The sequence below is a fragment of the Salvelinus fontinalis genome, chromosome 14 (assembly GCF_029448725.1).
Source record: "Salvelinus fontinalis isolate EN_2023a chromosome 14, ASM2944872v1, whole genome shotgun sequence".
Classification (NCBI taxonomy): Eukaryota; Metazoa; Chordata; class Actinopteri; order Salmoniformes; family Salmonidae; genus Salvelinus; species Salvelinus fontinalis.
Window position 1 is genome coordinate 13,769,067 of NC_074678.1, and position 21,391 is coordinate 13,790,457.

The 21,391-nt window shown below is 41.6% G+C and overlaps 1 protein-coding gene across 2 annotated transcripts in view; it reads left to right on the forward strand.

Annotated features, from left to right (window-relative positions):
- The window catches only part of adcy1a (adenylate cyclase 1a), a 240,836-nt gene extending 220,235 nt beyond the window's left edge, over positions 1–20,601 (forward strand). The window contains exons 11-20 of one of the 2 annotated variants that reach the window (XM_055943983.1): positions 716–800; positions 1,792–1,881; positions 2,070–2,353; positions 2,571–2,697; positions 3,095–3,211; positions 5,060–5,206; positions 6,435–6,533; positions 11,868–11,982; positions 16,244–16,368; positions 16,534–20,601. In XM_055943983.1, coding sequence (XP_055799958.1) covers positions 716–800; positions 1,792–1,881; positions 2,070–2,353; positions 2,571–2,697; positions 3,095–3,211; positions 5,060–5,206; positions 6,435–6,533; positions 11,868–11,982; positions 16,244–16,368; positions 16,534–16,881 — 1,537 coding nt within the window. In that variant the 3' untranslated portion in view covers positions 16,882–20,601. Of the gene's footprint in view, positions 1–715; positions 801–1,791; positions 1,882–2,069; positions 2,354–2,570; positions 2,698–3,094; positions 3,212–5,059; positions 5,207–6,434; positions 6,534–11,867; positions 11,983–16,243; positions 16,369–16,533 lie in introns of those variants that run through there. The other variant, XM_055943984.1, reaches the window with a different exon arrangement.
- The last annotated feature ends 790 nt before the right edge of the window (positions 20,602–21,391 follow it).

Here is a 21,391-nt window from a genome sequence, read left to right on the forward strand (position 1 = left end):
CACTAGTAGGCTTGCTAGAGCTCCGGCTCTGAGGGTTCAGTTCCAGTGGCACGCTGGGCTTTTAACCCTATCTAAACCTTAACCAATCAAAACCCTATCTCAACTTAACCAATCAGAATGAATGACTCAATTTAACTGTCAAAACTCAACGTCCCCCCCCCCCCCCCGGACAAACGTTGAATAATGAAGCCAGACCCTGATATCTTGTTGCACACACACATAAACACACACACAAACATAAACACACACACACACGCACACACACACAAAGAGACGTCTCGAAAGTAACAAGACGTTAGAGAAGTTGATAAGTCACTATGTACTTATCTCTCTCTATATCTCTCTCTCTCTCTCTCCCTCTATCTCTCTCTCCCTCTATCTCTCTCTCCCTCGCTCCCTCTCCCTCTCTCCCTCTCTCTCTCCCTCTCTCTCTATCTCTCTCTCTCTCTCTCTCCCTCTCTCTCTCTCTCTCTCTCTCTCTCTCTCCCTCTCTCTCTCTCTCTCTCTCTCCCTCTCTCTCTCTCTCTCTCTCTCCCTCTCTCTCTCTCTCCCTCTCTCCCTCTCTCTCTCCCTCTTTCTCTATCTCTCTCTCTCTCTCTCTCTCCCTCTCTCTCTCTCTCTCTCTCTCTCTCTCTCCCTCTCTCTCTCTCTCTCTCTCTCCCTCTCTCTCTCTCTCTCTCTCTCTCTCTCTCCCTCTCTCTCTCTCTCTCTCTAGGGGACTGTTGGTGCTGCTGTTGCTGGTGATGTGTTTGTGCTTCCATGTGGTCTGTGTGATGTATCTTTACATCACAAGTGTTCAGGTACGGAAGTCTGCCTACCTAGTGCTAGTCTACCTATTTGGTAACCCTTTAATTGACACCCAGCGTCATACCACGTTATGACACGGTCATAACCATGTAATAATATGTCAGAACAGCTGACATAACGTGTCATAACCTGTTATAATATGGTCATAGCACTGTAATGACACATATATTTAGACCATTATTTTATGGCTGGTTATGACATCTACATAAGTGTCAAAACCCACAAAACCTACCACATAAGGAAAAACATTCCATTACACCATAGCCTACGCATCAATAGTATGTTTGTTATGTATAAAAAATGAAATTGACCATATTACATTATCATTGTAATTGAGCACACACTGATGTCAGACATGCACCTACCCCAATGCTCTATTGCTGATGACTGGGATGAATGCAGGAGCAGATTTCAGGAACATGACAAGACACCCTCTTTTTGACTGATGACTGATTTAAAGGCATGTACTTAATAGGCCTATCTGGCTTATATGATTATGATGGTCATAAAAGCTATTTTTTTTTGTAGGTGTCATAACCAGCCATAAAATAACGCAATATATGTCACAACAGGTGTAAATATATTGGTCATGACAGTGTCATGGCCATATTATGACAAGTTATGTCAGCTGTTATGACACATTATGACATGGTTATGACTGTGTCATAATGTGTTATGATGCTGGGTGTCAAGTAAAGTGTTACCAACAAAACACAGGGTCGTACCTATAGGCCCTGCTTTAAAATAGTGCACTAAATAGGGACTAGTCTCCCTCTCCTCCTCTATAGTAGTGTAGTGTCTGTGGAGTGGACTTACTGCCCGTCCCCCTCCAATCATTTGCTTCCTCTCGCAGAGAGAGACTCATTCTGTTTTCAGACTCTGTTCTCTTTTCCGCTCCCCAGTAATGACAAGATGCATAAAACTATCATTGAGATAAACTGGTACTTCAACTCCTCGTTCTCCGTCTCCCTCTCCTTGGTTTAGTGTTTTCCAGGGTGTCTCACCATTCAGATCCGAACAGCGCTCTGTGTGTTTCTAGTCCTGTTGACCTACTCTGTCACCCAAGCCTGTGTGGTAAGTGTGTGTGTTTAGAAGTCATCATGTACGTTTAAAATCTGGCAACTCTAAGGCTTGCTTTAAAACTCAGGTTAGCTCCACTATTAGACTGACATACAAGAGCTCCTTTCCCCTCATAATCTCTCCCTCTCTTTTTAACCTGTCTCCTTCCCCTTTGCCCCTCACCCTTTTCCTACCTCCTCCAGGTGAGCTGTTTACCCTGGGTCTGGATTATGGGAGGTAACTCCAGTAGCAGCTCCGTGGAGACTGTTTCCATGGACACGCCGAGTGAGCCAGGGCCAATAAACAGTACGGTAGCAGAGGGGGTGTGTCCGAACGTTTCTTACGCTCTCCTCTCCTGCGTGGCCGGAACTCTCACCGTCATCCCTTACCTCCGAGTCTCCTCGTTACCTAAGATACTCATGCTCTTCCTTCTCTCGGTCCTTTACACCGTTGCCATGGAGACCAGCGGGTACCGCATCGCCGTGGGGTAAGGGGGCTCGGGTGAGGGGGCTCGGAGTTTGGAGTGTGGTTCAATATGGGCAGGGTATGCTTTGTTGGTAAGTTTGGTAATGTTTTAATGCAGTGTGTGTGTGTGTGTGTGTGTGTGTGTGTGTGTGTGTGTGTGTGTGTGTGTGTGTGTGTGTGTGTGTGTGTGTGTGTGTGTGTGTGTGTGTGTGTGTGTGTGTGTGTGTGTGTGTGTGTAGGGGAGGTTTGCTCCACCCTCGGCGGTATGATTCAGTGCTGGGTCTCCTGTTGTTTTCTGTAGCTCTGGCTCTACACTGTAGACAACTGGACCTCAAACTACGCCTAGACTACCTGTGGGCCACTCAGGTGAGTGTTTGTGTGTGACTGTTTGTGTGACTCATACACATATACGTGTATGTGCGTATATGTGTGTGTGAGTCATTAGTGTTTGTGAGTCATTACCCCCCTCTAGTGATGAGGAAAAGCTATTACAGCTGAAATAGACTACTTTGTGAGCTCCAAGTGAAAACCAAGCCTCCTTTTTGGATATCTCTACAAACTAAAGGACTATCACTCTTTCATTCTGTCTGTATCTAGGTGTGTTGGTTATTTGTTGGTTGAAACCCAAATGGTACCCTATCCCTATGTAGTGCACTACTTTTGACCAGAGCCATATAAGGAATAGGTTGCATACTATACTAATACATGTATTGCATCAGTGATAGTGATGTACCTTGTTTTTGTTTCCATGTATTTTGTGCAGGCAGAGGAGGAGAGAGGCGACATGGAGAAGGTGAAGCTGGACAACAAGAGGATCCTGTTCAATCTCCTACCTGCACATGTTGCGCAGCACTTCCTCATGTCCAACCCCCGCAACATGGTGAGTCTCACCCCCGTCCCCCTTGCTCCATGTCCCCTTCTCTCCCTGTCTCCCCGTCCCCCTGTCCCCCTGAATCTCGTCCCCCTATTCCCCCGTCCCCCTTACACCTTGCCCCCCCGTTCCCACTGCACCTCGTTCCTCTGTTCCCCCCATGCCTCGTCCCACTGTTCCCCCTGCCCCACCTGTGCCTTGTCCCCCAGTTCCCACTGTGCTTCGTCCCCCTGTCCCTGCCGTTCCCTGCTGGGTCATCTCCCGGTCATGTTTGGGTAGTGGTGCATTTGAGTAGCTGGTGTGATCAGGTCATTTTGAGGTCATGTTTGGGTTGAAGTGTGATGTAACCGCATCATGACGTGGTCATGTTTTGATGTTGCCTGAGAGCTTTTGAACAGTAAATGTTAAGAATTGCCTCTTTTACCTCCAAGGTTGTATGGTGGTTGTGATTTGGTTGTGGTTTGGTTGTGGTTGTGGTTGATATTTGTTTGAGATTTTATTGTTGTTTGGTTGTGGTTGATGTTTGTTTGTGGTTTGGTTGCGGTTTGGTTGTGGTTTGGTTGTGGTTGTGGTTGATATTTGTTTGAGATTTTATTGTGGTTTGGTTCTGGTTGATGTTTGTTTGTGGTTTGGATGCGGTTTGGTTAAGGTGTGATGTGACAGGTTCTCCGTCGTTGTGTCTACTGATTGATCAATATCCGTTCTAATTATGTCTGTTCCTCTCCCAGGACCCTCCCACTCCCCCCTCTCAGGAAGAGGAAGTGATTAAATCAAACATCCTGTAGACTTCCCAACCAGGACACGTGTATTTCTGTCACTGATTTTTTTGTAAACAGTGGAACCAGGAAATGACCCTGGGACAGTTGTTACAGGGGTGGTGGAACAGGTCCTAGAGCAAGGGAGAGAGAGAGGGGATAGTTTTTACATAGGGTTAACAGTACAGGTCCTGCAGTGCCCTGTCATATTGATACAGTGTGTTGATGGACATAGGGATACCGGGAACAGCGGTGACCCTTAAACCCTGGAATGTTGTAGAATGGTTACATCTCTCGATCCCATGTATCCCTATGTCCATCAATGCACTGTACCAATATGCCAGGGCGCTGTAGGACCTGTTCTGCCACCCCTGTAACAACTGTCCCAGGACCAGTGTAATAGCCCTATCTAGCTCTGGTTGTCTGTCTACCTCTATTCTAGGACATGTACTGTTAACCCTCTGTAACAACTGTCTCAGGACCTGCTCATATCTGTGTATTAGCCCTATCTAACTTTTAGTTCCTCGTATCTGTTCTATGACATGTACTGTTAACCCTCTGTAACAACTGTCTCAGGACCTGCTCATATCTGTGTATTAGCCCTATCTAACTTTTAGTTCCTCGTATCTGTTCTATGACATGTACTGTTAACCCTCTGTAACAACTGTCTCAGGACCTGCTCATATCTGTGTATTAGCCCTATCTAACTTTTAGTTCCTCGTATCTGTTCTATGACATGTACTGTTAACCCTCTGTAACTGTCTGAAGACCTGTTAATACCTGTGCAATAGCCCTATGTAAGTCTTGTTTCGTGTCTACCTATCTGCCTCCCTGTTTTACAACCGGTACTGTTATAACCATGTAACAACTGTCCCAGGACCTGTGTATATAACGAGTGTATCTCCCTGTCTGCCTATCTGATCTAGGATTGGTACTGTTAACTCTGTATTAACTGTTCTTTCAGGGTGATGAACCATCTAACGTCAAGTTGTAAAATCCTGAACTTTTCCTTTAACCCTTTGTAAAAACTGTTTCAGGACCTGTTAATACCTGTGTAATAGTCCTATCTAACGGCTAGGTTCCCTGTCTGAATTTGTGTTAGGACCTGTACTACCAGTCGTATAGTCAGGTAGGAGTGCTGTTTGCCTCCATCGCTAATTTCAATGACTTCTACATTGAGCTGGACGGCAACAACATGGGAGTGGAGTGTCTCAGGCTGCTCAACGAGATCATCGCAGACTTTGACGAGGTGAGGCATCCCAAATGGCACCCTATTCCCTATATAGTGCACTACTTTAGACCAGGGCCCTATGGCACCTTATTTATTTTATAGTCCTATGGACCCTGGTCAAAAGCAGTGCATAGGGAATAGGGTGCCAATTGGGATGTGGACCAACATCTCCTCTACTTTCACGTTCTACTGTTCCATGTGTACTGACAGTGTTGACATTAGTTCCATGTGTACTGACAGTGTTGACATTAGTTCCATGTGTACTGACAGTGTTGACATTAGTTCCATGTGTACTGACAGTGTTGGCATTAGTTCCATGTGTACTGACAGTGTTGACATTAGTTCCATGTGTACAGACAGTGTTGACATTAGTTCCATGTGTACTGACAGTGTTGGCATTAGTTCCATGTGTACTGACAGTGTTGGCATTAGTTCCATGTGTACTGACAGTGTTGACATTAGTTCCATGTGTACTGACAGTGTTGGCATTAGTTCCATGTGTACTGACAGTGTTGACATTAGTTCCATGTGTACTGACAGTGTTGGCATTAGTTCCATGTGTACTGACAGTGTTGGCATTAGTTCCATGTGTACTGACAGTGTTGGCATTAGTTCCATGTGTACTGACAGTGTTGACATTAGTTCCATGTGTACTGACAGTGTTGACATTAGTTCCATGTGTACTGACAGTGTTGGCATTAGTTCCATGTGTACTGACAGTGTTGACATTAGTTCCATGTGTACTGACAGTGTTGACATTAGTTCCATGTGTACTGACAGTGTTGACATTAGTTCCATGTGTACTGACAGTGTTGGCATTAGCTGGTCAGATATTAGAGTGGTGGTGTGATCATACAGTTAGTTCATGGCTCTCTTCAGGGAGAGGAAGATATTCATGAGGGGAGGAGGTTGGTTTGGCTGAAAGTTGATTACAGGGTTGTTGTCAGTTTGAAATTGAAGGCAGTCAATTCAGGAAGTAAACTTTCCAAAAGTTCCAATTCCATACTTGAAAACATTTCATTTATTTTTAATGACTTCTCAATGATTTGAAAAAGAGAAGCTATGTATGTCTAAAGTTGGTCCATTTCTGTTTAAAAAAAAAATCAAATCGCTTCCTGAATTGACTGACTTCAATTGGAATGAACCCAACCATGGCTTGTTATTTATAATGCTTACTGGTCACGTCTCTCTAATAACTCTCTGTATACCTATATATGATTACCTTTCTCTCTCTCTCTGCCTGTAGCTGATGGATAAAGAGTGCTATAAGGACATTGAGAAGATCAAAACTATCGGCAGCACATACATGGCTGCAGTAGGCCTGGTACCTACCACTGGCTCCAAGGTACACTTGACTACAGTATACCATACAGTGTGTGCGTGTGTGTGTGTGTGTGTGTGTGTGTGTGTGTGTGTGTGTGTGTGTGTGTGTGTGTGTGTGTGTGTGTGTGTGTGTGTGTGTGTGTGTGTGTGTGTGTGTGTGTGTGTGTGTGTGTGTGTGTGTGTGTGTGTGTGTGTGACCTCAATACAAACCGCTTCTGGAGACCCAAATCCAAGGGTCCTCAGATACTGATTTCTTTGCATGATGTGAAGTTTCCACCTTCCAAATTCTATATGAGAGAAAGAGAGAGAGAGAGAGAGAGAGAGAGAGAGAGAGAGAGACATCGAGAGAGAGAGGTAGAGATCGAGAGAGAGACATCAAGAGAGAGAGAGACATCGAGAGAGAGAGAGAGAGACACAGAGAGAAAGACAGATGGAGAGAGACATTGAGAGAGAGAGAGACAGAGAGAGAGAGAGAAAGACAGAGAGAGAGAGAGAGAGAGAGAGAGAGAGAGAGAGAGATCATATTATGATGATCAGTTTTTTGACAATCTCCATGCAGAAATCATTACATTTCAGGCAGAGGGTAAAGTGCTTCTTTGTGGAGATTTCAATGCAAGAACAGGTTCTGAGCCTGACTACACTGATGCGGGAGGTAACCACCACATATTTGGTCACCCCTCCTTGTACAGTAGCCCTATTCTAAATAATAGAAACAGTCCTGACCAAATACTGAACAAAAATGGGAAGGAGTTAGTGCATCTCTGTCGAGCCTTAGGCCTGTACATGCTTAATGGTAGAATCAGAGGGGACTCTTTAGGTCAGTTTACTTACTGCTCAGCTCTTGGGACAAGTGTAGTCGATTATGCCATCACGGACATTGACCCCTCCTCCATTAGTGCATTCACTGTCAGACCACAGACACCATTGTCAGATCACAGTCAGATCAACGTGTTTCTGAAGAAATTAACCGGCAATATTCATTCAAAAATACTGCCCAATAAACTCTACAACATAAACCAATCGTATAGATGGGCTCCAAACAGTGCAGAGAGATTCATTGAAACATTGAACTGAAATGAAATGATGAACTCTATACAGTTTTTCAATAACTCACAATACCAAAACAATAAAGATGGTGTCAATTCAGCTACTCAAAACATCAACTGCATATTCCAAAAAGCAGCATCGAAAGCAAATTTGAGAAAACCAAAGAAATGCAACATCAGAAACAAAAAACAAAATGTTTCTGACAAATGGTTTGATAATGAATGTAAAACAATTAGAAAACACCTAAGACAAATGTCAAACAAAAAACATAAGCAGCAAAACAACCCAGAGCTACGATATGAAAACTTTGAAACTCGGAAACAGTATAAACATACACTGAAATGCAAGAAACTGAATTATACCAACAAGACACTTGATGAAATTGAAAACGCAATTGACCAAAATCAGTTCTGGGACATGTGGAACAATTTAAGCACAACAAAGCCACAAGAATTAGCCATACAAGATGTAGGAATTTGGAAAACTTATTTTGATAATCTATACAAAAACATCCCACAAAAAGACTTAAAACAGAACCAATTAGAAATTAAAGAAAAATTGAACATCCTTGAATCAGTCATTAAAAACAACCAAAATCAATTAGATTACCCAATAACCCAACAAGAACTAAATGAAAAGCTCAAATCTATTAAATCAAAGAAGGCTTGTGGTCTAGACAACATCAGAAATGAAATGCTGAAAAACAGCACACCTGAGTTGCAAAATGCTGTGCTTAAATTTTTCAACATGGTTTTAACTTCTGGCTGCTCCCCTGATGTCTGGAACCAGGGGCTCATCTCCCCTATCCACAAAAGTGGAGACAAATCAGACCCCAATAATTACAGGGGAATTTGTGTAAACAGTAACTTGGGAAAGGTTTTCTGTAGCATTTTGAATTCAAGAATTCAAACCTTTCTTCAAGAATTTTTTTTATTAACTAAATGTCAAATTGGCTTTCTCCCAAACCATCGCACTACTGACCATATATACACCTTACACACACTAATTAATAAACACGTCCACCAAAAAAAAGAGGGCAAAATCTTTGCTTGCTTTATTGACTTTAAAAAAAGCATTTGATTCTATTTGACACGAAGGGCTTGTCACGGCGTCTTCCTCTTCTTCATCTGAAGAGGTGTAACAAGGATCGAACCAATACGCAGCGTGGTAGGTATCCATGTTTTAATATAGAAAACTTAACTATGAATACCAATACAAAACAATAAACGTGAACAAACCGTAACAGTCCCGTGTGGCACAAACACTGACACAGGAAACAATCACCCACAAAATACCCAAAGAACATGGCTGCCTAAATATGGTTCCCAATCAGAGACAACGATAAACACCTGCCTCTAATTGAGAACCAATCTAGGCAACCATAGACTTATATAAACATCTATAATGAACACAACCCCATAACTCTACAAAAAAAACCTAGACAGTACAAACACCCTAGATGAGACAAAAACACACAAACCACCCTCGTCACACCCTGACCTAACCAAAATAATAAAGAGAACAAAGATAACTAAGGCCAGGGCGTGACAGGGCTATTCTACAAAATTCTCCAAAGTGGGCTTGGTGGTAAGGTGTATGACTTAATAAAATGTATGTACACAGAAAACAAGTGTGCAATAAAAATCATAAACCAAAGAACAGAATTATTTTCACAATGTCGAGGTGTGAGACAAGGCTGCAGTTTGAGTCCAAATCTTTTCAACATTTATATCAATGAATTAGCAGACATGTTGGACCATTCTCCAGCCCCAGGACTCACACTATTTGACACAGAGGTGAAATACCTGCTATATGCTGATGACTTGGTACTTCTATCACCAACCAAAGAAGGTCTTCAACAGAACATTAATATTCTAGAGCAATATTGTCACGTTCCTGACCTGTTTTCTGTTGTTTTGTATGTGTGTGATGGTCAGGGCGTGAGTTTTGGGTGGGCAGTCTATGTTTTCTGTTTCTATGTTGGTTTTGGGTTGCCTGGTATGGCTCTTAATTAGAGGCAGGTGTTTTGCGTTTTCCTCTAATTGAGAGTCATATTAAGGTAGGGTGTTCTCACTGTTTGTTTGTGGGTGATTGTCTTCCGTGTCAGTGTATGTGCGCACCATACGGGACTGTTTCATTGTCGTTAGGTATTTGTAGTCTGTTCCTGTTCGTGCGTTCTTCACGTTGTATGTAAGTTCGTGTCCAGGTCTGTTTACTTCGTTTTGTTGTTTTGTAAAGTATCAAGTGTTCTTCGTGTGTTTAGTTTCGTCTTGTTTATTAAAATTCATTATGTATTCACAACCCGCTGCACGTTGGTCAAATCCATGCTACTCCTCTTCTGATGAGGAGAAGGAGGAAGCGCGTTACAAATATTGCCATAATTGGGCCCTGGCAGTAGATTTCCCAAAAACTAAAATCATGATTTTCCAAAAACAAAACAGATGTCAGAAACACAAATATAAATTCACCCTGAACAACACCATAATTGAACACACACAAAAATTACACCTACCTTGGTCTGACCATATCTGCATCGGGAAACTTTAATAGGGCAGGGACTGCACTCAAAGAAAAAGCCCGCAGAGCATTGTATTCAATAAAAATGAAATTATTCAAAATCAACATCCCAATTAGAATTTGGACCAAAACATTTGACAGTGTAATCCTACCAATAGCTCTTTACGGAAGTGAGGTTTGGGGGCCACTCAATAAACTGGACTTTAAAATGTGGGACAAACATCCAATTGAAGCCCTACATGCAGAATTCTGTCGGAAAATCCTACAAGTCCAGAGAAATACACCAACTAATGCATGTAGGGCAGAATTGGGCCGCTTTCCAGTAATAATGAAAATACAGAAAAGATCATTCAAATTTTGGCTACATCTTAATTCAAGTCCAAATTCGAGTCTGCAATTTAAAGCACTTCAAACCCAAGAGCTGAGCCCAGAAACGAGCCCTCTGTCAGCTGGTGTTGGACCTAACCAACCAAGCTGACACCAGCACTGCTTCAAAAGAAAGAATTCCAATAAACAAAATCAATGAACCAATCAAAGGACTCATATATACAACATTGGAAAAATGAAACAAAATCCCAAATCCAACTAAATTGCTATCTGACCCTAAACAGAGAATATGAATTGGCTGATTATCTCTACTCTGTCAGAGATACGAAGCAGAGACAGATCCTTACCAAGTACAGGCTGAGTGACCACCGGTTGGCAATAGAAACCAGCAGACATAAAAAGACATGGCTACCCAAAGAGGAGCGTGTATGTGGTCACTGCACGACAGGGGAGGTAGAAACAGAGATGCACTTTCTCCTTTACTGTGATAAATATTCCTCACCAAGAGATTCATTATTCACAGAAATTACTACATTTATTCCAAATTTTAACTTATTAAACCCAGAGGAAAAACTAAAAATAATCAGGAGCGAAGGAGCAATGGCTCCTCTTGCAGTCAAACATGTATTTGCCTGCCATAGCCTGAGGGACACTGAATAATAACATCTGCATAGTAAGCAGTAACTTACTTATTATTACTGTTATTGTTATTACTGTTATTGTTATTACTATTATTATTGTTGTTTATCATTCCAAATAGTAGTGGTAAGGGTGGTAATGGTAATGATAGCAGTTTAGTGATGGTGGTGGTGGTGGTAGTGGTAATGATGATAGTAGTTGTAGTACTGATGTAATGGTGAAGATTACCGTTATTTAGTTATAAGTTAGTTATAGTTTAATTTTCCATTTTTATATTTATTACATTACATTCTACTATTGACTGTTGCCATTTTATTGTTACTATTTTTATATTTAATTTTGTATTATTATTTACTGCCAATCTATATTATTATTTGTCATTGTTTATAATTTTATTACAATGTATATTGTATACATTGTTGCTTTGGCAATATTGACACAATGTTTTTCATGCCAATAAAGCAGCTTGAATTTGAGAGAGAGAGAGAGAGAGAGAGAGAGAGAGAGAGAGAGAGAGAGAGAGAGAGAGAGAGGATTAAATGTTACTGTGGCGTAAGCATGTCTGCCTTTTATAAAACACTCTTCTGGCTTTACATTAAATCCTCGAAGGTGGACAAACAAAGCAGTCCTTTAGAGACTTAAATCCAAACTTTATGCAAACTTCACAGTTTGTGAGCCGGCAATATTTTAAATCCTTATGGTATGAGCTGCACTGGATAACTTCCTTCATAGCTTGTATAAGAATGTGCAGCTTTTGTGACCTGGGGAGGAAATGAGTGAGTTCCATTTTGTACTTAATTCTCTCCTCTTGTCTTGTGATTCCAAGGCTAAGAAGTCCACCTCCTCACACTTATGCACAGTGGCAGATTTTGCTGTTGAGATGTATGATGTACTGGATGCCATCAACTACCAGTCGTACAACGACTTTGTCTTGAGAGTGGGTGAGTGAAAACACAAACACACGAACACGAATGCATGCATGTACACATGCACACAGACGAGCAGGCACACACGCACGCACGCACTCCCCCACCCACCCACACACACACACACACACACACACACACACACACACACACACACACACACACACACACACACACACACACACACACACACACACACACACACACACACACACACACACACACACACACACACACACACACACACACAAATAAACACACACAGACAGACACACACAGGACCACACAGATTGTTGTGAGAGTCAATGCGTAAAGCTGTGACCTTTGACACTAACTAGCTGTCCGTCAGCACCATCAAGAGCCTTGTGACAGGAAGCGTGTCACAGGGAGACCGGCGGGGTTGTCACTCGTTACCACAGCCACAAAGTCTTTATCGTAAAAATGAATATACATATATATGTACATATATACATTAATATATCTAAAATATAATACATATAAATATATTTAAGGTTAGGGTTAGATATAAGGTTAGCAGTGTGGTTAACTTCTACTTCCTCCCAATCCCAGGTCCGGGAGCACCCCCATCAGTAAAAAAGCTGACTAGCATAGCCTAGCATAGCGTCGCAAGTAAATGCTAGCATCTAAATATCATTAAATCACAAGTCCAAGACACCAGATGAAAGATACACATCTTGTGAATCCAGCCATCATTTCTGATTTTTTAAATGTTTTACAGGGAAGACACAATATGTAAATCTATTAGCTAACCACGTTAGCAAAAGACACCATTTTTCTTTGTCCACCATTTTTTCTCTCCACCAGTAGCTATCACCAATTCGGCCAAATAAAGATATTGATAGCCACTAACCAAGAAAAAACCTCATCAGATGACAGTCTGATAACATATTTATTGTATAGGATAGGTTTTGTTAGAAAATGTGCATATTTCAGCTAGAAATCATAGTTTACAATTGCACCCACCATCACAACTCGACTAGAATAAATACAGAGAGCAACGTGTATTACCTAATCATACTAATCATAAAACATTTCTTAAAAATACACAGCGTACAGTAATTGAAAGACACAGATCCTGTGAATCCAGACAATATTTCAGATTTGTCTTACAGCGAAAACACAATAAATCGTTATATTAGCATACCACATGTGCAAACATTACCCCAGCATTGATTCACGGCAAAAAGAGCGATAGCATTATCACCACCAAAATGTATTAATTTTCTCACTAACCTTCTCAGAATTCTTCAGATGACACTCCTGTAACATCATATTACAACATACATATAGAGTTTGTTCGAAAATGTGCATATTTAGCCACAAAAATCGTGGTTATACAATGAGAAAAGTAGCCAAGCTGGTCAGAAAATGTCGGGCGCCATATTGGACAGTGATCTAGTCTAATGAATAAATACTCATAAACTTGACAAAAAACTACAGGGTGGACAGCGATTGAAAGACAAATTAGTTCTTAATGCAATTGCTGAATTACATTTTTTAAATTATCCTTACTGTGCAATACAGGGTGCGCCAAAGCAAAGCTACCCCAAAGAAAATGGCGGAATATGCGTTTAACATTTTTCGACAGAACAACGATTTATCATCATAAATAGTTCTTACTATTAGCTGAACTGCCATCAGAATCTTGGGCAATGAATCCTTTCTCCGGTCTTATCGTCTTTTGGTCGAAAGATGTCTTCTTGTCCCGTCGAAATGGCCACTAACGTTCAGCATGTACTAGAAAAGTGCCCAGCTCTTGGAAGTGCGTCACACAGAAATGCCAGAAAATCTCACTAAACGGATATAAATTGCTATAAAACGGTTTAAATTAACTACCTTATGATGTTTTTAACACCTATAACGAGTAAAAACATGACCGGAGATATATTACTGGCTAAACAACAGCTTGGAAGGAGGCCAGTCCGACGTCCATCGTGCGTCAGGCGCAGGGAGGAAAAGAAATGTACTTCCGCTCTTTGGTCTTTTATACAGGCCCTGATTGCGCAATCGACTCCATTCAAATTGTCACCACTTACTGACATCTAGAGGAAGGCGTAGGCAGTGTATTTTTGTAGTTTGTATCCCCATAGCATTCACAGGGACATTACAACTGACCTGGGAACAGGGGCCAAGATTTCTGAAATCTCACTCCCTGTCATGAAAAGTGCTGTAGAATGAGTTCTGTTTCACTCAGAGACATAATTCCAACGGCTATAGAAACTAGAGAGTGTTTTCTATCCAATAATAATAATAATATGCATATTGTACGAGCAAGAATTGAGTACTAGGCAGTTTAATCTGGAGACCAATTTATGCTAAGTCGAAACAGCACCCCCTATATTCGCAAGAAGTTAAGAAGATAAATTGTGGAAATAGGCAGGGTTTAATAACCTTTTATGGCTGCAATCCCGCTACCGGGATGATATGACAACAGCCAGTGATAGTGCAGGGCGCCATATTAAAACAACAGAAATCTATAATTAAAATTCCTCAGACATTCATGTGTCTTATATCATTTTAAAGGTAATCTTGTTGTTTATCCCACCAAAGTGTCCAATTTCAAATATGCTTTTCAGCGAAAGCACTACAAACGATTATGTTAGGTCACCACAAAACCACAATAAGCACAGCCATTTTTCCAGCGAAAGATAGCTTTCACAAAAACCACAAATAGAGAAAATGAATCACTAACCTTTGATTATCTTCATCAGATGACACTCATAGGACTTCATGTTACACAATACATGCATGTTTTGTTTGATTAAGTTCATATTTATATAAAAAAATCAGAGTTTACATTGGCGCGTTAGATTCACTAGTTGCAAAAACATCAAGTGATTTTGCATAGCCACATCGTTTCAACAGAAATACTCATCATAAATGTAGATGATAATACAAGTTATACACATGGGATTATAGATATACCTCTCCTTAATGCAACCGCTGTGTCAGATTTCCCCAAAACTTTACGGAAAAATAAACCATGCAATAATCTGAGACGGAGCTCAGAACAATAGCCAAATTAGCCGCCATGTTGGAGTCAACAGAAACCAGAAAATACATGATAAATGTTTCCTTACCTTTGATGAATTCATCAGAATGCAGTCCTAGGAATCCCAGGTCCACAATAAATGCTTGATTTGTTCGATAATGTCCGTTATTTATGTCCAGTTAGCTACTTTGGAATTGTTTACCAAAAGCCCTAACCAAAGTCACAAAGCGCGACCACTATAACATGACGAAATGTCCAAAAGTTCTGTTACAGTCAGTAGAAACATGTCAAACGATGTACTGAATCAATCTTTAGAATGTTGTTAACATACATCTTGAATAACGTTCCAACCGGAGAATTACATTGACTTCAGTTGACCGATGGAACGGAGCTCCCTCTCACGTGAACACGCCTCTTCAATGCGTGATCACCTCGTGGCAGTGGTGACTAAATCCTGTCTCCTTCGGCCCCCCTTCACATTAGAGTCATCAGTCTATTGACTGTCTATTGACTGTTGACATCTAGTGGAAGCTGTAGGAAGTGAAAACTCATCAATATCTCGCTGTAATTTCAATGAGAGCTTGGTTGAAAATCTGGCACCCCCAGAAGAATTTCAAACAGGAAGTGGAACTTCTCAGGTTTTTGCCTGCCATATGAGTTCTGTTATACTCACAGACATAATTCAAACAGTTTTAGAAACGTCAGAGTGTTTTCTATCCAATACTAATAATAATATGCATATATTAGCAACTATGACATAGGAGCAGGCCGTTTACTCTGGGCACCTCTGTGCACCTTTCATCCAAGCTACTCAATACTGCCCCTGCAGTATTGACCTAGGTTCTATTGTATTCATTATCTTGTTTGGAACCTGAACCTGCTAGTTAGTCACTGCAGTGCCTGATGTACACACTTCCATACTGTCAGCAGACTCTCTGTGTGTGTGTGTGTGTGTGTGTGTGTGTGTGTGTGTGTGTGTGTGTGTGTGTGTGTGTGTGTGTGTGTGTGTGTGTGTGTGTGTGTGTGTGTGTGTGTGTGTGTGTGTGTGTGTGTGTGTGTGTGTGTGTGCAAGTGTGTGCAAGTGTGTGCGTGTGCATGTGTGTGACAGCAGAAACTTGGCTTGTAGATTTGTGTAAACCACAGTGAGGACCATGCTGATATGTATTATGTATGTATTTTCACTGTCGGTGTGTGTGTGTGTGTGTGTGCGTGTGTCTGTGTGTGTGCGTTCGTTCGTGCGTGCGTGCACGTGTGTGTATGTAGGTATTAACGTGGGTCCAGTAGTAGCAGGAGTGATCGGAGCACGGAGGCCTCAGTATGATATCTGGGGGAACACAGTGAACGTGGCCAGCAGGATGGACACCACTGGACTACCGGGAAAGATACAGGTACAGCACCCCAAACACACACAAATGTACAGACACACGCACACGCAATCACGCACACATATCGCACACAGATGCACACACACACACACACACACACACACACACACACTATGCAGGTGATCATTCAGCTGTCGTTTGTTATCATGTGTCCTACATTACCCCCAGGTGACAGAAGATGTGCAGCGCATCATCAAGGGTCAATATGACTTTGTGTGCCGTGGCAAGGTCAGCGTCAAGGGCAAAGGACAGATGCTTACGTACTTCCTGGAGGGGCGGATCCCCGGCAGGGGGTCACAGCATCAGCCCAGGAACCTGGATCGCTGCCGGACAAGTCTGTTCAACCGTTCAGCCATTAGCAACATCTGCACCAAACTGAGCCCTGCCCCCACCATGACCACCTATTCCACGATGCGAAACCCCACCCCCGGCATAGCCACTGCAGCAACCACCTCCACAAACAGCACCATCCTCTACCTGCCCTCTGTGGCTGTTCCCACGGCGATGGAGGTGTGAGTGAGTGGCTGATTTGAAGACTGTCTCCATAGTGACCAAGGAATCTTCCTTGACAGATAGAGAGTGGAGATCAAGAGAGAGATAGAGTAGAGCTGTTAGAAAGTCACTGAAAGTGAAAGTGAAATAGGGATGAGAGAGAGAGGAAGAAGGAGTGGGTTCCACTTCACTGGACTGTCACTAGAGAATGTGGTTCCACTTTACTGGACTGTCACTAGAGAATGTGGTTCCACTTTACTGGACTGTCACTAGAGAATGTGGTTCCACTTTACTGGACTGTCACTAGAGAATGTGGTTCCACTTTACTGGACTGTCACTAGAGAATGTGGTTCCACTTTACTGGACTGTCACTAGAGAATGTGGTTCCACTTTACTGGACTGTCACTAGAGAATGTGGTTCCACTTTACTGGACTGTCACTAGAGAATGTGGTTCCACTTTACTGGACTGTCACTAGAGAATGTGGTTCCACTTTACTGGACTGTCACTAGAGAATGTGGTTCCACTTTACTGGACTGTCACTAGAGAATGTGGTTCCACTTTACTGGACTGTCACTAGAGAATGTGGTTCCACTTTACTGGACTGTCACTAGAGAATGTGGTTCCACTTTACTGGACTGTCACTAGAGAATGTGGTTCCACTTTACTGGACTGTCACTAGAGAATGTGGTTCCACTTTACTGGACTGTCACTAGAGAATGTGGTTCCACTTTACTGGACTGTCACTAGAGAATGTGGTTCCACTTTACTGGACTGTCACTAGAGAATGTGGTTCCACTTTACTGGACTGTCACTAGAGAATGTGGTTCCACTTTACTGGACTGTCACTAGAGAATGTGGTTCCACTTTACTGGACTGTCACTAGAGAATGTGGTTCCACGGTGCAGACGAACAGAGAAATAGTCCTGGACCCAGTCTTTTCTCTCTCTGTGAGGAGATGGAACTTAAGGATTTTGGTCACTGGCCAGCCGGGCTAGTAGAACACAATTTCAACTAGCCAAAGGTCCGAAATCTGTACCATGCAAACTTCGCTCGCATGACATTGCCTTCATCTTACTTTACCTAAAGATTCCTTCACGTTATGTAACCATTCCCTGGTCTTACCTTACCTAACCTTTCCTTCACCTTATCTTATCTTACCTTACCTAACCATTCCTTCACCTTATCTAACCTAACCATTTCTTTACCTTACCTTACCTTAACCTAACCTAACCTAACCATTCCTTTACCTTACTTTACCTAATCATTCCTTCACCTTACCTAACCTAAACATTCCTTCACCTTACCTTACCTTACCTAACCATTCCTTTACCTTACCTTACCTTACCTAACAATTATTTTCCCTTACCTAACCTAACCATTCCTTCATCTTACCTTACCTTTCCTAACCATTCCTTCACTTTACCTTACCTAACCATTCCTTTACCTTACCTTACCTTACAATTATTTTCCCTTACCTAACCTAACCATTCCTTCATCTTACCTTACCTTTCCTAACCATTCCTTCACTTTACCTTACCTAACCATTCCTTTACCTTACCTTACCTTACCAAACAATTCCTTTACCTTACCTAACCTAACCATTCCTTCATCTTACCTTACCTAACCTAACCATTCCTTCATCTTACCTTACCTTACCTAACCATTCCTTCATCTTACCTTACCTAACCATTTCTTCATCTTACCTTACCTTACCTAACCATTCCTTTACCTTACCTTTCCTAACTGTTCCTTCACCTTACCTTATCTTACCTAACCATTCCTTTACCCTACCCTACCTTACCTTACCTTACCTAACCATTCCTTCACCTCGCCTTAGGTTGACCCTTTTATCCCTCTGATTAGGGTTGCAAAATTCCAGTAACTTTCCCAACATTCACAGGTTATTCAGAAATCCAGGTTGGAAGATACTTGGAATTAGGAATGGATCAACTGTAAATACAGGAATCCTACAACCAGGATTTCTGTAAACCTGGGATTTTTGGGAAAGTTACCAGAATTTTGCAACCCTACTTATGCATCTTATATCAGAGCTGTTGCCTTACCGACGGTCCATTCTACAGGCTGAGTTTAGTGAACGTGTTATAATTGTATCGCCTTTCAGATCAATGTAGATTTCCTCCCTTTTCTATATAAATGTAATTCTGCCAAGAATGTCTGTCACAGACTGGACCATATTACATTTTCTGGACCATATTCCTCCAATACAAACTGCCAAACCACATTGTCTATTGCAAAGTGTTGTAGTCTTTATTACAGCTTTTTAAATGTACAAAGCTTTGAATTTAAGAATGACAGCTATTATCTTAGAGATGGGGCCTTGTATCAGTTCAGGGTTGGTCACCAGTATTGTTGGATGCATGATGACACCTTCCGCTGCATTGGAGTCCAGTTTTCTGTGTGTTTATATTAAAGTGGATAAATGATGCTTCTAACTTCCAGAATCTTCCTTCCGTCATTCCAGTAAATGTGTAGCAATAAAACAGCGTGTGTTCTTCTGAAACGGAATGCCCCCTGCCCTGTCCTGCTTGCAGTAGCAGTGTTGCCAACTGTTTTTCAGTGAGAATCACTATTGGCTCCTTGATTTGTTGCTAGAAGTCCTTAGATTACGTTTTGCCGTGAGGTCAGCTGGCGCAGTAGCTCAGCTCTGATTGAATAATGCTGTTAGAGCATCCTGGTTGGATAGCTGTTTATTGTAAGAGCATCCCGATTGGATAGATGTTTATTGTAAGCGCATCCCGATTGGATAGATGTGTATTCATTGTAAGAGCATCCTGATTGGATAGCTGTTTATTGTAAGAGCATCCTGATTGGATAGCTGTTTATTGTAAGAGCATCCCGATTGGATAGCTGTTTAATGTAAGAGCATCCCGATTAGATCGTGATGTTAACTGCAAGAGCATCCTAATTGGATAGTGCTGTTATCTGCAAGAGCATCCTAATTGGATAGTGCTGTTATCTGCAAGAGCATCCTGATTGGATAGTGCTGTTATCTGCAAGAGCATCCTGATTGGATAGTGCTGTTAACTTGTAAGAGCATGCGTTGCCGTGACAAAAAAAAGTATGTATTTCTGTGAAAAAAAAAGAAAAGCATGTTACAGAGAGTTATTTTTTTGTGTTGAGTGTGGTGAGATTACAATTCTTTGGTGGTTTAAAAATTGCGTTTTTGCCTGCTTGTTTATTGAGTGATATTTTCAATGACAAAAAGACCATGTTCATGGTGTTTAACTTCTATTTTTATCAACACTTTATTGAGACCTGTGGTTTTGAAGCAGGAAGGGGAGTACAATTCTCTCACTGAAGAGCAACCATCCTTCTTATTCTCTCCCCTTTTCATGCAGAGTCCAATTATTTCTATCATGGCACTGTATGTCTCTTACAGGCCACCGTAGCCAGTTACTCTGAAGGCCTCTCCTCTCGGGCCTGCTATGCATCTCACCTGTATGAGGTAAAGACACAACGAAACAAACAGACCAACAGACCAACATACACAACAGTCCTCTTGCATGTGAAAACTAAGCCAAGGAAAGCAGTGCTCTTGAATATTTGCTGCTTTTCAACCTGTGACTTTTTTGGGGGCGTTGTGGTGTGGTCGTACGATCTTCAATTTGATGTTTGCGGCAGTTAAACAAATGTTTGAAATCGACTCCAGTTTGTGAGTCATGTTGGACCTAACTGAGACATTACAGGATGGTAGGAGGCCGGGAGTTGGGGAGGGGGGGGGGGGGGGGGGGGGATACTCTGTGACCCTCTGTGGTCATGATGATATGGATTAGGTAATGTATCAATGTGCCAACATATTGTTGTAAACATATCATACATATCGTCTGTGCCCCAAATGGTACTCTATTCCGTATATAGTGCACTAATTTTAACTAAAAGTAGTGCACCATATATGGAATAGGGTGGCATTTGGGAAGCACCCATCCAGTCTACATCAGTAGCACACAGACCTGTGGCTATGGGGTTTCATTGACTGTGTTTTTACTGTTTTCATTTGTCATTTTATTTAAAGGGATCTAGTGCTTTTGTAACTCGAGATAAACTTTATTAGAACGCTGTAGCACGATCAACAATCACCATATTTTATTAACATGGAAGTGATTCTGCATATCATATCAACCAGAAAGTCTCAAACTCTTCATACTTCTGTATCAGATTCAGATCAGATTCAATCTTTCTACATTTCATCATATCAGTCTCTGAGAGAAAAAAAGATTTTTATATACCTCTGCTTTGGACAACCAGTAACATTGATGGACAAGGGTTCTATATTCTATATTTCCTGTGAACTAGATATCGATATTTTCATATATGATACGGGTTGAAATATTGTGATATGTTTAGGTATTGCTCACTGTATATTGTATGTAGAGAGACATGACATACTAACCTGAATGATGGTTAAATATTTCCAATGTCCAATATTCCTTTTGTTAACAAAACAGTATTGGTTGATATGTTTTATGTGAATGTACATTTCTTATGGAGAAACTATTTTATACTATAAGTGT